Genomic DNA, 13203 nt, shown 5'->3' with positions numbered 1-13203 from the left:
AAAATATTGACTCCATCTAAGTTTCTAACCTTTTTCTCACACTAGCAGCTTTTCTGGAGCCCTTCAACCACCAATGCACATCAGTTGATGGGCTGTAGCATTTGGTGCATGTGTCACATGAGAATTGACAGCATGTAAAGGAGGTGGTTGGTAAGAGTTTGCTTTCACAGTTTGCAAGCTAACGAACAAAACTGTAGCAACTGCAATAAAGAAACACCAAAGCCATAATATAGTCTTGTCTGCACTTGCAGCTCCAGATTTTTTTTTCCAGCAACATTTCTTTGGAGACCTCATAATCTTGACTACACTAGTTTTTACAGAAATTGTCCATTTAGGTAACAAAGAATAAGACAGATTTATGAACTTTGGTGTTATCTAACCATTCTTGCTAAAGAATCTACTCAAGATACTGTAATTCCTTGAAAAACGAGTAAAATAGTCTACATGAAATTAAATTCACATGAATTTAACATTTAGTTAAAGGTGGAAAAAAATTCAAAATTCAGCACATTCACTTCAGGGCTATTGCAAAACTGTTTGTAGTCTTGACAAGTATCTAGTCACTGTAATTTTAAGTGCTCAATGTCAAAATGAGTTTGAGAGCAAAAGAGCATTTGGAGCAATTAATAATTAGAGCCAATAAATAGAGATGTTGGATAAGTAACATTTGATTGAACCTAAAGGCAGCACTAGGTAAAATTCGGAGCTCATTTAAACATGAGCAAACAATACCAGGTTGCAAAATGAAACTGAAACATGGGTGAAAAATGTACTTAAAATTGCAAACTAGTATTTTAGGGTAAAATTAGGTTCTGAGTGCTTCACACAGAACTGTGTATCTGCAGAAAACAAGCTACCACTGGATCTGGAAATATAAAAAAAGCTGATGAAAACATGCTTTACCCAGTGGTTCATCTCTTCTGGAATTCTTAAGCAGCAGACTATATAAAACATGTTTGTCTGGTAAAGCAAGCTCTCCCCCTTTCAACTGGAGTCAGAGTTTAGATCAGAGTTCTGCAGACTGGAATGTCATCGTACTGACATCTGATGTGCAAGGGGGAACATGTGAAGAGCTTGTTCTAGGAACCAACTTTTAACATGTAATTGATAAGAGGCAAGATTTTAATTTCAAAGCTGATATGGGTCTTTTTAAAGCTAGATACATAGGAAAAGACTGCTGCCAGTATATCCACAGATTTTTTTGATCTGACATTTTGAAATTCTCACCTTTAAGAATTACTTTTCAAAGCAGAATGACAGCCTGTATTTTCAAACAGGGGCTGTTTTATCCATGTAGGAAATGCTGTTTACCTTCATAAATGTTCACACCATAAGACAGAGCAGAACAGTAAAAATTTGTATCATCCAATTTAAGTCAGTCACTAAGGTTCTCTTCCTGCATTACTAAGTAAGCAGCACGGAATTATTATATTGTTATCATAATGCAAACAATAGTCTGAAAAAGTAGTTGCTATCGTCCATGCTGAACTCCAAGGGAATAATTTAGGTCTGATCCCTCTGTCTCACCATGCCCCAATAAACACTCAAATACCCAGTTTCAAGATATTTCCTTGGAAAATGTACAAATACACTACTACATTAACCTTTCTAGAGAGCTTTTAAAAATGAAAATGCTACAGATAAATAACAGATGCACCTAAGCAAATTATCTACAGGAAAATGTTTAGAGCACAAAGCACTTCACACACCATCAAAACATCCTGAAATCTGTGAATGAAAGTATTCATTGGTAATGGCTATCCTCAAGCACTTAAATTCCACTTTTAGCTATAAGGCTGTGTTTACATTTCAGAACTTTGTAACTCTAGCTGAGCTAAGTTTTTTACCTGGCTGGCTCTGATGACAGGATGAGAAAAGCTACAGAAGCAGAGAACTGAGTTTGGTCTACCTTGGCAAAATTATTCTCTGTTTTTGTAGTGGTTATCTTTCACTGAACTATTCAGTCACTGGTTTGTTAACATGTGCCTCAAAGCAGTACACAGTCCAGTAGTCTTCAATTTGGCTACCCTTGACCTTCCTCCTACAGCCAACATTTTGTATCTGAAAAGCATCATCCTTACTAAAGCAGTTTTGTCTGGGAATGGCCAGTCTTACCTGAGAGAGGTTCCATTGAGCTTGTTGGTTTTGTTGCAATCCATACTTATTTTGTGCTGGTGTGACCATCTGTCCCACCATTCCACCTTGAGGTCCAACGACAGTTTGAGGAAGTCCCATCACACCAGTTGGTGCAGTACCAGTAAATCCATTGGGCATTCCCACTCCTACCATCACGCCTGTGCTTTGTCCCATGACTGGCACTGATTGTCCCATCATGCTTCCCATCATCCCAGTCGCTGCTGGCACAGGAACCCCCATGGCTGGAAAGCCTTGAAAGTGAGTTGATGGTTGTGTGGTAAATGGCATAGAAGACGACCCCATGAACATACCTGTACCAGAGACGGGAAGATATCAGCAGAAGTGTCTCATGATTTTCCTCCCCCATCCCATAAGTCAGAAGTGCACCAAAATAAGGTAAGGATAACTTTGTCCATCTGTAAGTCAGTGCTGCCAATACAGCTTCTGGTAAAAGCAAAAAACTGCTTAACCACTCTCAAAGGAAAGGGACTCACCACAAGATTAACTGCCAAGAAATGTTTGGCATCCCTGTGGTGAACCAGAATCTTTCAATTGCTGTATTGGAGATCTTTGTGTTCACACAAACACAGCTAAACCAAAGCTCTGACAGTTCTGTAGGGGATCTTGGCAGCCTGCTGGCTGCACATTGAATACTCAGACCCTCACTGATGAATTACACGGCAGAAGCAGACTTCACAAATCTTTCAGTAAATTGCACACTTGATAATTTGAATAGCTATGAATAAATTAAGTCACATATATGTTTTTCTTTAGCATCCATATTACATTTCAGTAATTTTTCTCAGTTTTATAAAAGCTGAGAATAAAACACTTCATTTGAATGTAATTAGCAAGTACCCAACCTTAGCTTTATACTTGTGGAAGATAACTTTTCTAGATAAAGATTAAAAATAGGACTGCACAGAAACCTTCACAACGTTATTTACCCGGAGCATTCTGCTGCTGCATTGTTCCTGTGCCATACAGCGATAAAATGGAGTCTTTGGAGAGTTGTTTCTTCGCTGACTCTTCGGATTTTGTTGTTTGCTCAGTAAATAGATCAAGATCCCCGGCTGCTCCAGACAAGGTGGCAGCTGCTGGTTTAGTGGAAGTGCTCTGGGAAATAAAAGACAAGACAGACTACTGAAAGAAAACAGCAAAAGATGATGTTAAATATTTACTGTACAGCCTTGCCTCTCAACTTAATAAAAGCTCATTAATTTACAGAAACTAAATTTAAGTGAATGAGAATTTAAAAGAATGTGGTATGACTAAAGACAGAAAAAAGCAGTACAGGCAATATGGAAAGACCATCAGACCAGATGGAGGCTACGAAACAAAGAAAACCAAATCTCAAGCAGCTTCAGGGCATACACATACAGACTATTCATTCCTGTTGCTTCTATATTTTTCATCAGTGAGAAGCATAAATCAAAAGCTGGAGTTAGATTATGAAAAATAATTAGGAAATCAATAAGGAGATTAAAATACACATCTCATTAATCCTCTCATAGGCAGAATAGATTAGAGAAGAGCTAAAACAAAAGATTAAATGCTTTGAAATGTATCTTTGGAGAATAGGCAACACTTTGGTTATCTATTTCAAGTAATAAAATTTCTAAAATACACTGTTTATAATTGGCTTAAGAGTTCTTTAAGCACGTTTCACTTATTGAGAAAGCATAATTATCTAAAACTCACTGCAATCTACAACTGAAAAACTAAAATACAGGCAGGCTGGCAGGCTTTGTACTGCTCTTGCAACAGAATGTTTTGTAAACAAATTACATCCAGGTGTCTCTCAGTACTGTTACATTGCTGCTCATACCCATACGTTCCATATGGGGGCTTTCTTGGGGAACCAGGCAACACATAGGTTCTTGTTATATTCCTTAAAATACGCAACTCATCTTGTTACCAGTGGGAACTTTTAATGCAAATTAACTGTATGCACAGTTTAAAAGAGCCAGGACTGCAAATCATACTTAAACTATGGCCTTATTTTAGCCCAGCTAAAAGATCCCCAGCTGCTTAGCATATACCTACTGCACCACAGCTTGTGTGAGTTTCAACTCTTTTCCACACTAAAGGAAAATTTTCCTTGGAATAGCACTGTCAATGAACTCAACACGTAACCAGGTCTGTTTATTGAGATCCCATACCCAAGTTTATCAGACAGACAACAGGACACCGCAAAATACACAGATATGGAACACCCCTATCATCTTCCTTAAAGCAATGATCTCTGATCTGCTGCTTTTGCTGGTGTGCTGCTGACTTAAGCCCTCAAAAGTCCACTATGTTCACACTGGATTTGTTACAAACACAATACAAATTTTCAATATGCAGTTTCAAAAAACACATGAAGTATGTGACTTCTGAAGTGCTAAAACCTCTAGCATAAGGCAGTGCCATAGATTAGGGGACAAAAAAAACCCCACAAACCACAGAACAATTCTGTTATCAGCTAAAGTTACCAGAAACCAGCAAGAGAAAGCAGTGCATATTCACATAGTTGATGGTGAAAATTTTCCAAAAGTGCTGTAGAAAGGGAAGAGAAAAAAAACCAAAAAATTGAAACTTTTTGGAAAGTGAAAAACCTGCATTTATACTACAGATAATTAAGGCCAAAGTCAATAGGACTTAGAGGGCAACTAAGAGTGGGCTGACAGCACTACAGAGGGAAAGCAAACAGAAAAAGACCTGTGAAACCTCTCTGGCCAGTGTACAATTAAATTATCAATTTCTTTCCGTACATACTAAGGAAGTTTCTTCCTATTCCTTCTCACACTAATTTCTAATTGCAAATCAATTCAGTTTTTATTGAAGTGGGTAGTAGGAAGCCCTCTCTATTTGAGGCAGTTCTTTATCAGTGTGACATAAGCAGTCTTTAAAGACACCAGTCAGATTGAACAGTATATTCAGGTAAAAGCCATCCTGAGCAGCAGTACCTGTTTCCCTGTGCACACACCCAGGCAGGCCCATGACTGAATTGTTCCCTGCTGACACGGATCCCTGTGGCACCGGCCTGGGACAGCCCCTGTGTGACAGCCGTGCTCAGCAGGGAGGAGCCACAGCAGCAGGGCAAGTGGCTGAACAGAGGGGGCTTTCCCTCCACTGCTTGCAGGCAGCAAGGAAGGGCTCTGCTTTTCTCTAGAAGGCAGAGCTGGAAACCTGGAGGTGTGATCATGTTATGTTTACAGCCTAAGATGAAATGCTCATTTAATGTCTCTTCATTCAGTTTGGTTTTGGAATATCCTCAAAGGAGCCAAAGCACTGGACAAGCACGCCCTGAAGTGTTCATCAGCTGAATAAATGGAAGGTAATGCAAAATACATGGCAAGAAAACAGCAGGTGGCATCCAAGCTAAAAAACAGCCACCATTGACATGATTTTTGTATCTCTAACATTGTCATGCTACTCAAGACCTCTATAAAAACACACCTGGCATTCATATAATCATTTTCCAACACCCAGTACTCTCAGACAGTCATTATGCTAAACATAAATGCTCATCAGGTGCTTAAGGATCATACTGAGAAGCAGTTTCGTGATATTAGTGCAACAGAATTTTTCCTACAAATTGAAAGAGGTGGCAACAGAGGAAATGAAAGAGGGAAGTGGACAGTGGGACACATGGAGTTGAGAGAAGGATTGCAGGAGAGAAAAAAAGCACATAGGCACTTTCCTGCTACCTGCATGTCTCCAGCTCTGGCTGGCATCTAGGAAAGCAGGGATGGTCTGTAGAAAAGCCAGGCCACTACTGTTTTCCATTTGTATGGTTATTTATCACACAACACAACATTTTCAATTTCTCCCTCCTGACTGGAAGAGCTACCTGGATGGGGAAAATACAGCCTAGCACATAATTATTCTTATGTACGCCAGGCACTAAGTATTTTAAGGTCTTAAATTCTTATTAAGGTCTTAAATTCTGGACATGACGCTCACTCTTTTAATCTTTGCATTGTAAATGGACTTGATGTTTATTTCAATTCTTCCTGGTTTTGATTTTGCAAATTTTGTTTTTAGACATCTATCCAGTTCCATTAAAAATGATCAGCCAGTTATTTTCTGGTAATAACTGATGAGGAAATGAGCACTCAACTATATTTAGTTCACAAAGAAAAACACTAAGAAATCTCATTTGTTCTCTTGCTGTTAGGTATTATCAGCAACATCTGAAAAAGTCAGATTAAGATTTCTATCACTTTCTCAGATCATATCCAAAAAACATAATTAACCTTACAATAAGATTAAAAATTCAACTTTATTTTTTGCTGCATGTCCTGTACTCACAACAAGCAATACAGCGTTTCATTTGCAATCATCCTTGTCTAGGTTTGAAAATATTTATCTTCCCTGCAGTCCCATTTCTAACTCCTTCTTCAGATTTCCCTTCTCTAGAACTCAAATTTCTGTTCCTCTAGACTCTGTTCAGCTGACTCCTGATTCTGGAGTATGATCCCAGCTGTGCTCTTACCTAAGGCATTTAAAGTACCTTTAATATAGTAGTAAATTACTAGTTAATAATAAATATAAAGAGAGTAAAATAATAGATTCATAAATGGTTCGGGTTGGAAGGGACCTTAAAAATCATCAAGTTCCAACCCCCTGACATGGGCAGGTCACCTTTCACCAGACCAGGCTGCTCAGTCCTGTCCAATCTGGCCTTGAACAGTGCCAAGGATGGAGGCATCCACAACTTTTCTGGGGAACCTATTTCAGAGTCTCACCACCCAAACAGTAAAGAACTTATTCTTAATATTTAATCTAAACCTACCCTTGTTCAGTTGGAAGCCATTTTCCCTTGTCCTGTCACTAGACTCCCTAAAAAAAAGTCCTTCCCCGTCTTTCCTGTGGTCCACCTTCAAATACTGAAAGGTCACTATAAGGTGTCTCCAGAGCCACCTTTTTCTCCAAGTTGAACAACCCCAAATGTCTGGGCCTCACTTCACAGGATCAGTGCTCCATGCCTCTGAGCATCTTTGAGGCCCCCTATGGACCTGCTCCAACAGGTCCTTCCCATGCCAGATGCCCCAGAGCTGGATGCAGCACTGCAGGTGGGGTCTCACGAGAGTGGAGAAGATTTGGGGAATCACTTCTCTTGACCTGCTGGTCGCACTTCCCCGATGCAGCCCAGGACACTGTTGGGTTTCCAGGCTGAACACGCACATTGCCAGCTCATATTCAGATCTGCATCCACCAGTGCCCCATGTCCCTCTGTGCAGGGCTGCTCTCAACCCACTTACTGCCCAGCCCGTAGTCACTGGAGCAACAGAATTGCTCTAACTCCATCTGAAGGAATGAAGCTTTTGCTACAGCATACCTGAAAATATGGACAGGGGCAAAATAAACCTGAACAGAAGCTCTAAACATTTCAACTGATCATACTGGAATAGGACTAAATAGCTCTCCAGTAAGACCCTGCTTAAATAATACCCATGATAAAGCAAACTTCTGAAACAGTGCATTTTTACATGAAATCTAAGGACTTTGACACATTAACATCACCAAAACTGATTAATAAGTTGAAGCTTGTCTGCCAATCCATGGCACCCATACTAGGTACACACACCTGACCTCAGGGAAAAACGAGTATTTATGAACATCTCTTTATCTAAATTACACCATCGAAGTTTTTCAGATATCAATCATTGAAAAACATACACCATTTCTAGGAAAATACACTTTTGTAGCCACTGAACTGATTCTCAGCTCACAATACAGCACTATTCAAATCAGGCCCACACAGACACAGACACAAACAACACAAAATCCAAAAATGTTTAAGTTGACTGGATTTTAGTATGCTCCTTGGAGAAAGACTTATATTAAACATTTCACTGAATTAATACTTCCAAACTCAATACCTCACAGTTCTCCCCTTCTCTTCCTCCCTACATATTTCACTGAAGAATGAAGATCACACTTTTGCTGGAAGACATATCACACAAAATTTGAAATTAACATCTGGCTAAAACATTTCAGGAAATTGTTTTAAGTATAGGTAAAAATGATAGACCTTTGTTCAGTTCCTATACAATGTTTGGCAACAAACCCTATCCTAACACCTATAATTTAGCTATGTCCACTTCACTTGAAAAAACATCATTAAAGATATGAAATGTTTTTCTTTCCCTCTATGCCCATGAATAGTGCATAATTTATAGCACATACCTTTTATCTAGTTCTACTGTAGGAGCTGTTTAAGGTAGCTCTTCTTAAACCCCACTGAGTTTGCTAATAAACAAAATTCTATTAAAAAAATTATTCTGCCACATATTGTTCTTTACCAGTCCTTTACAAAATCAACAGTTTGCATTAGCATCCAGCTATACAGAACAGTGAGAAGAACCATCTTAAATGCTTTTGAAAACTGTGATAAAGACATATCTGAAAGCAGAGTCTAAGTGCTCATGATCATCAATGCTCAAGTCACATTTGAAAAGGAGAAACAAATGCTTTTGTCTTCACTTGAGAAATGTCTTCGCTATGACAATGGACATAAATCTTAAGTTTTGCAGACATCATGATGTTTCAGTCTCATAATAAAACATTCAAACAGACATTTCTGTGCTCCACAGTACCATAAAACAGAGTGCATTTAGCATTAAATGCTGCCTTTCAAGTTAAAATGGAAAAGAAAAGCAATCCTGTGAAAACTCAAGGGTCATACAGATCAGTTTGAGGAGCACAAATAAATTCCATTCTTTTTCAGAAGAAAAGCTCTCAAATCCCACTGTGACACCTCAGACACACCTACAGTGCAGAACATAATAGTAAATATCTCAGTGAGAAAGCAAGCCACAATATTTCACATTTGATCCCCTTCTTCTACCTAATTTTTTACAATTTCAATACATTCTGTTAATAGATATTCAAACAAGTTCAAGTAAAGGTTTGGTCATGGATTTCTATTTTAAATTTTCCAATTTCAAGCACAGGAACTGAATGTTAGGGTTACTCAACTGCTGATCTGAGTTCATGCCCACTTCACCATTTACAGCCTCCTACAAAATAATTTCACATTATAATCACACCTCTTACTTACTTCAAGAAATTTAGACAGATCAAGTCCTTAAACCTTCTTATAAGGCACCCTGTATTCTCCTAACTCTTCTCTGAATCCTATATGACTTTTATCCATGTTGCAAGTGAAAGATCTTACAAAATACTCATAGCACTTCAAATGAGAGGCAACTCCTGCCCAGCCTCAGTTCCCAGACTAGACACCATCATCCTGAAACAGAATGCATGCAAGGTCTTGATAATCCTGAAGAAAAACAGAATAATATCCTCTTTTCCCCACTTTAGCAAGTAACCCATGTTATCACCATCAAAAAACTGTCATCTGCTACCTACCCATGTTCCTGTCTCTTATCTGTAGAGATTATCTGATTACATTACATTTTCACTGAGATTACCGATTAAAAATGGAAGATAATCAAGAATTAAATCTTGCAATACACTATAAAGATCATGTGCTTGATAAAAAAATGCTTGCTGAGAGACCTGTTTGTTCCTCCTGATTACAGCACTCAGAAAAACGAAAAATGTCACTGCAAATCTGGACAGGTTTGTTTACAGCAAGTGAATATATTCATGCTTTCTAGTATATAAACAAGGTGATACTCATGAGATATTGAGAATGGTATTGTCCTTTCTACCACTTTTTAATCTATTTAGAAAGTACCATACTTAGTCTAGGAACTAGCACAAAGATGAACAACATGTCAAAATATTTCTCTCTGGACAAAAGGTCCAGTGACCAAATCTTTATCATAGAAATGCATTTAAAATGTTATATATACATATAATTTGGTATGCTTTAGCAGCTACTCCATTATTTAACCCATCACTAGTGATCATCACCTAGGGTATCACCCTTCACTTTGCTTTTTTCACTCTTAAATATTTAGCCTTCTTTTGGATTTCCTGCATTCTACAGCTAAATAATTCTTTAACCAGCAGGTCATATCACATGTCCATGGAATAGAAACAAAAGAAGGCTTTTCTCTTCTTTCTCAGGCTGCCCTTTTCTCCTGGGCATGCAGTAACGACATATAGAAGTCATAATTTCCAGCTTCAGAACTGCTGGAAAGGGGGGAAAACAAGAATTTAGTGCTATCTATTATGTACAATACCACCACTGGCCCGTTTATTTTGAGGCCAGGTGAAAACGTCATGATTCTAGATTTGAATTTACTCAATCTACAGCCAAATGTAACAAATTAAAAACTCAGGGAAGCTAGAAAGGGGTTACTGCTTTTCACATCTAGCCCTACAGGGATCAGTTTTGACATAAGACATGAGAATAGCAGACCACAAGCACTCAAATACTGCTGCTTCTCATACTTTGACCAGAGACTTCTGCAACAGATAAGAAAATCTACATCAACAATTTCCTTTCCAATTTTAGCTAACACATCCAAATCTAAATGCAAATACGTGCTATTTCCCTCACCGTTTATGGGTAGCTTAACACATGGTGGGACGTTTGCTCTATCTGTAGCATTATGTTTAAAAATAAAAGTGGTTTCAGTCTCTGAAACCCTGTCTAGCGTGTTGCACAAAGTCAGCCAGCAGCAGCAAGCAGGGAAAGGGAGAGCGAAGGATAACAAATAAAATCTGTTGAATAGCACACACATGCTTTGAGGCACTCAGAACTGCCTTTCATCATTATCCCTTCCGTTGTACATACTATGAAAACTAAAGGGTGAAGAGAAACAAGTACAGATTACATGTCCCAAAATCATAATTTTTTTCTGGTTCAACAGAGTGGGACAGAAAGCCCTACACAAAAGTAAGCTTCTAAATGACCTTAAGATGCCCCAGATGAGGAACTTAGCCCACCACTACTCCAAAACGTCCCTCTCAGTCTGGGTTAAGGAAGCCTGCACATGTCCATCACCAACACCTTGCTCTTTGAGTCAAACAGCTACTTTAGGAGAGCTGCAGCTTCAAGCAGCTTCTTCGTGTGTCCCACAACTGCCTCTCCAGGTTACAACAGGCATGGTGTTGGGTTTGCTTCCCAACTATCATGGCTATAAGGAGGAGCAGGCCAGGTGCAGGAGTTATGCTACTCTCCCTTGAGGAAAGCAAGACATACAAGTTCCAAGATGAGACAAAAGATCAGCCCAGGTAGCAATAATAAGTTTTCTCAATATCCATTCTTGATTTTGAGTATGAAACCTTAGACCCCAAATTTTTAGCAAGTCTAAGAGAGATGCATCTGCTGCAGCCTTTCGTAAATATCAGCATCACAATGCAATAAGAGGTCTTAAAAATGATGACTTGATGCCCAATAACCTGAGAACATAAAGTTACATTCAGCAACACCTATGAAAAAAAGAACAAGACAAAAGAATATAAATGAAAAGAAAACACTACTACCATCACCAGAGTAAGACAGAATCCAATTCACCTCGATAACCAGAAGGAAAGACCACACCATCTATTTCTACATCCAAGCAGTGCAAAAGCTTGAAGAAGTGAGAAAAATATCAGTGTTACACTTTAAGCATCTCCAGTCATAAGGTGCTTCAGATGTGTTGAGAAGTGTGCATTCCTTCTGTGTGAATGAGCAATTCCCTGAAGGAAAATACACATGTGCATGCATATATTTACCCAGAGATATAATTAAATACAGTTGTTAAATTTTACCTGAGCAGGAGGTACTGCAGCTGCTGGTAAAGGGTTAGAGATCATTGGGCCAAAGATATCCAGGTCATCATTCAGTGCTGTGACAGCAGCAGTGCCTCCATTTGTAACAGATGCTTCAGCTGGACCATCTAAAAAAGCAACAGAATCACTTTTAAAGTGAAAATAATTAGTATCTTAACACCATGAGAATAATTAAAGCTATCTATTCCCTCCTACCCTGCCCCCATCAAAGATGTGCTCTATTTCTGTGATATTTTTCAGACTGTGATATTATTCAGATTTTGTAGACTTCTTTCCCAATGAGGATGGCACATAACTGTCCTTCAGAAAAAAATACAAACAAAATCAATGAATGACAAAAAACCCACTTAAAACTTCCCCAAGGGCAACCACACCAACAGCAGTACATACTACTCATTTTTCAGGAGTCTCTGTACACCAACATTTTTTGTAAGATTTTAAATAGATGTCTTACTGAGAAGGTCCAAATTTGGTAGCCATGTATCAGACAAAATACACTCATCTGTGCTCCAGAATTAAAATTTGCATTTTAGAATCCATGAAGATACTCCTGATCTAATAATTTACTCAAGAGTACATAAACTTTGCATTAGGAAAAAGTCCATTTTTCCTCTTTTACAAAAGTACTTTGCACAGATTGTATTCTATAGCTCCATTTGAACACATCTGCCTGGCACACTGAGCTAACTACCCATTAGAACCTACGGCTCTTGCTCTGAGCCTTGGTGTCTGTAAGCCACTTGAAAACATGAATACATTTACTTATCTAGGTGAAAGTGGATGCATGCATGACAAAAAAAGAAGAATTATGCTTAAAAGAGAACTTACAAAAGCACTTCAAAAGATACAGGGACAAAAATATCACAAAAGTGTTTTTAAGGAACAGAGCAACCATTTCTCTTTTGATTTCAAGCTGCTCAAGAAAAAGCTAATAAATTTGTATCTAAGCATATCACAAATGGGTTGCCATCATATAGAGTTTGACAAATACAAAGGTGACTCTAGATCATGCTGAACTTTATAATGACTGAATAGTCCTAACAGTAAGTTTAAGAAAGCTTTTATAGGCAATAGAAGAAGTTAAGTGTAAAATTAACCAATCTCAGTGCAGAAGTCAGACTTCTCTGGTACAACAAACTAGTTTAAGTAAAAAAATTCTGTACAAAAGAAACATTGCCACGACTGGCACAGCTGCTCATATGCCACAGGAGGGTCAATATTCCAGAACCCCTACATTAGAGTACACTGAAAACAGTACATTGCTACTAACATCATAAGACTGCATTCCGAAACAATCCACTCAGAAGACCATGACCCACAGATGCTGTACTGGTTTTGGCTGGGATAGAGTTAATGTTCCTCTCAGTAGGCAGTACGGGG

At 38.5% G+C, this 13203-nt stretch overlaps 1 protein-coding gene across 4 annotated transcripts in view; it reads right to left on the bottom strand.

Annotated features, from left to right (window-relative positions):
* Positions 1-13203, bottom strand: part of SMAP1 (small ArfGAP 1) — a 90741-nt gene that overhangs the window by 1130 nt on the left and 76408 nt on the right. For all 4 annotated transcript variants that reach the window (XM_063389448.1, XM_063389447.1, XM_063389450.1 and 1 more), the window contains 3 exons: positions 11803-11930; positions 3084-3252; positions 2116-2447 (listed from right to left, as the gene is read on the bottom strand). In XM_063389448.1, the coding sequence (XP_063245518.1) occupies positions 2116-2447; positions 3084-3252; positions 11803-11930 (629 nt within the window). The remainder of the gene's footprint in view (positions 1-2115; positions 2448-3083; positions 3253-11802; positions 11931-13203) is intronic.

This window comes from Prinia subflava, chromosome 2, assembly GCF_021018805.1.
Source record: "Prinia subflava isolate CZ2003 ecotype Zambia chromosome 2, Cam_Psub_1.2, whole genome shotgun sequence".
Lineage (NCBI taxonomy): Eukaryota > Metazoa > Chordata > Aves > Passeriformes > Cisticolidae > Prinia > Prinia subflava.
Note: the sequence above shows the minus strand (reverse complement) of the source record. Positions and strands in the feature narration are given on the sequence as shown.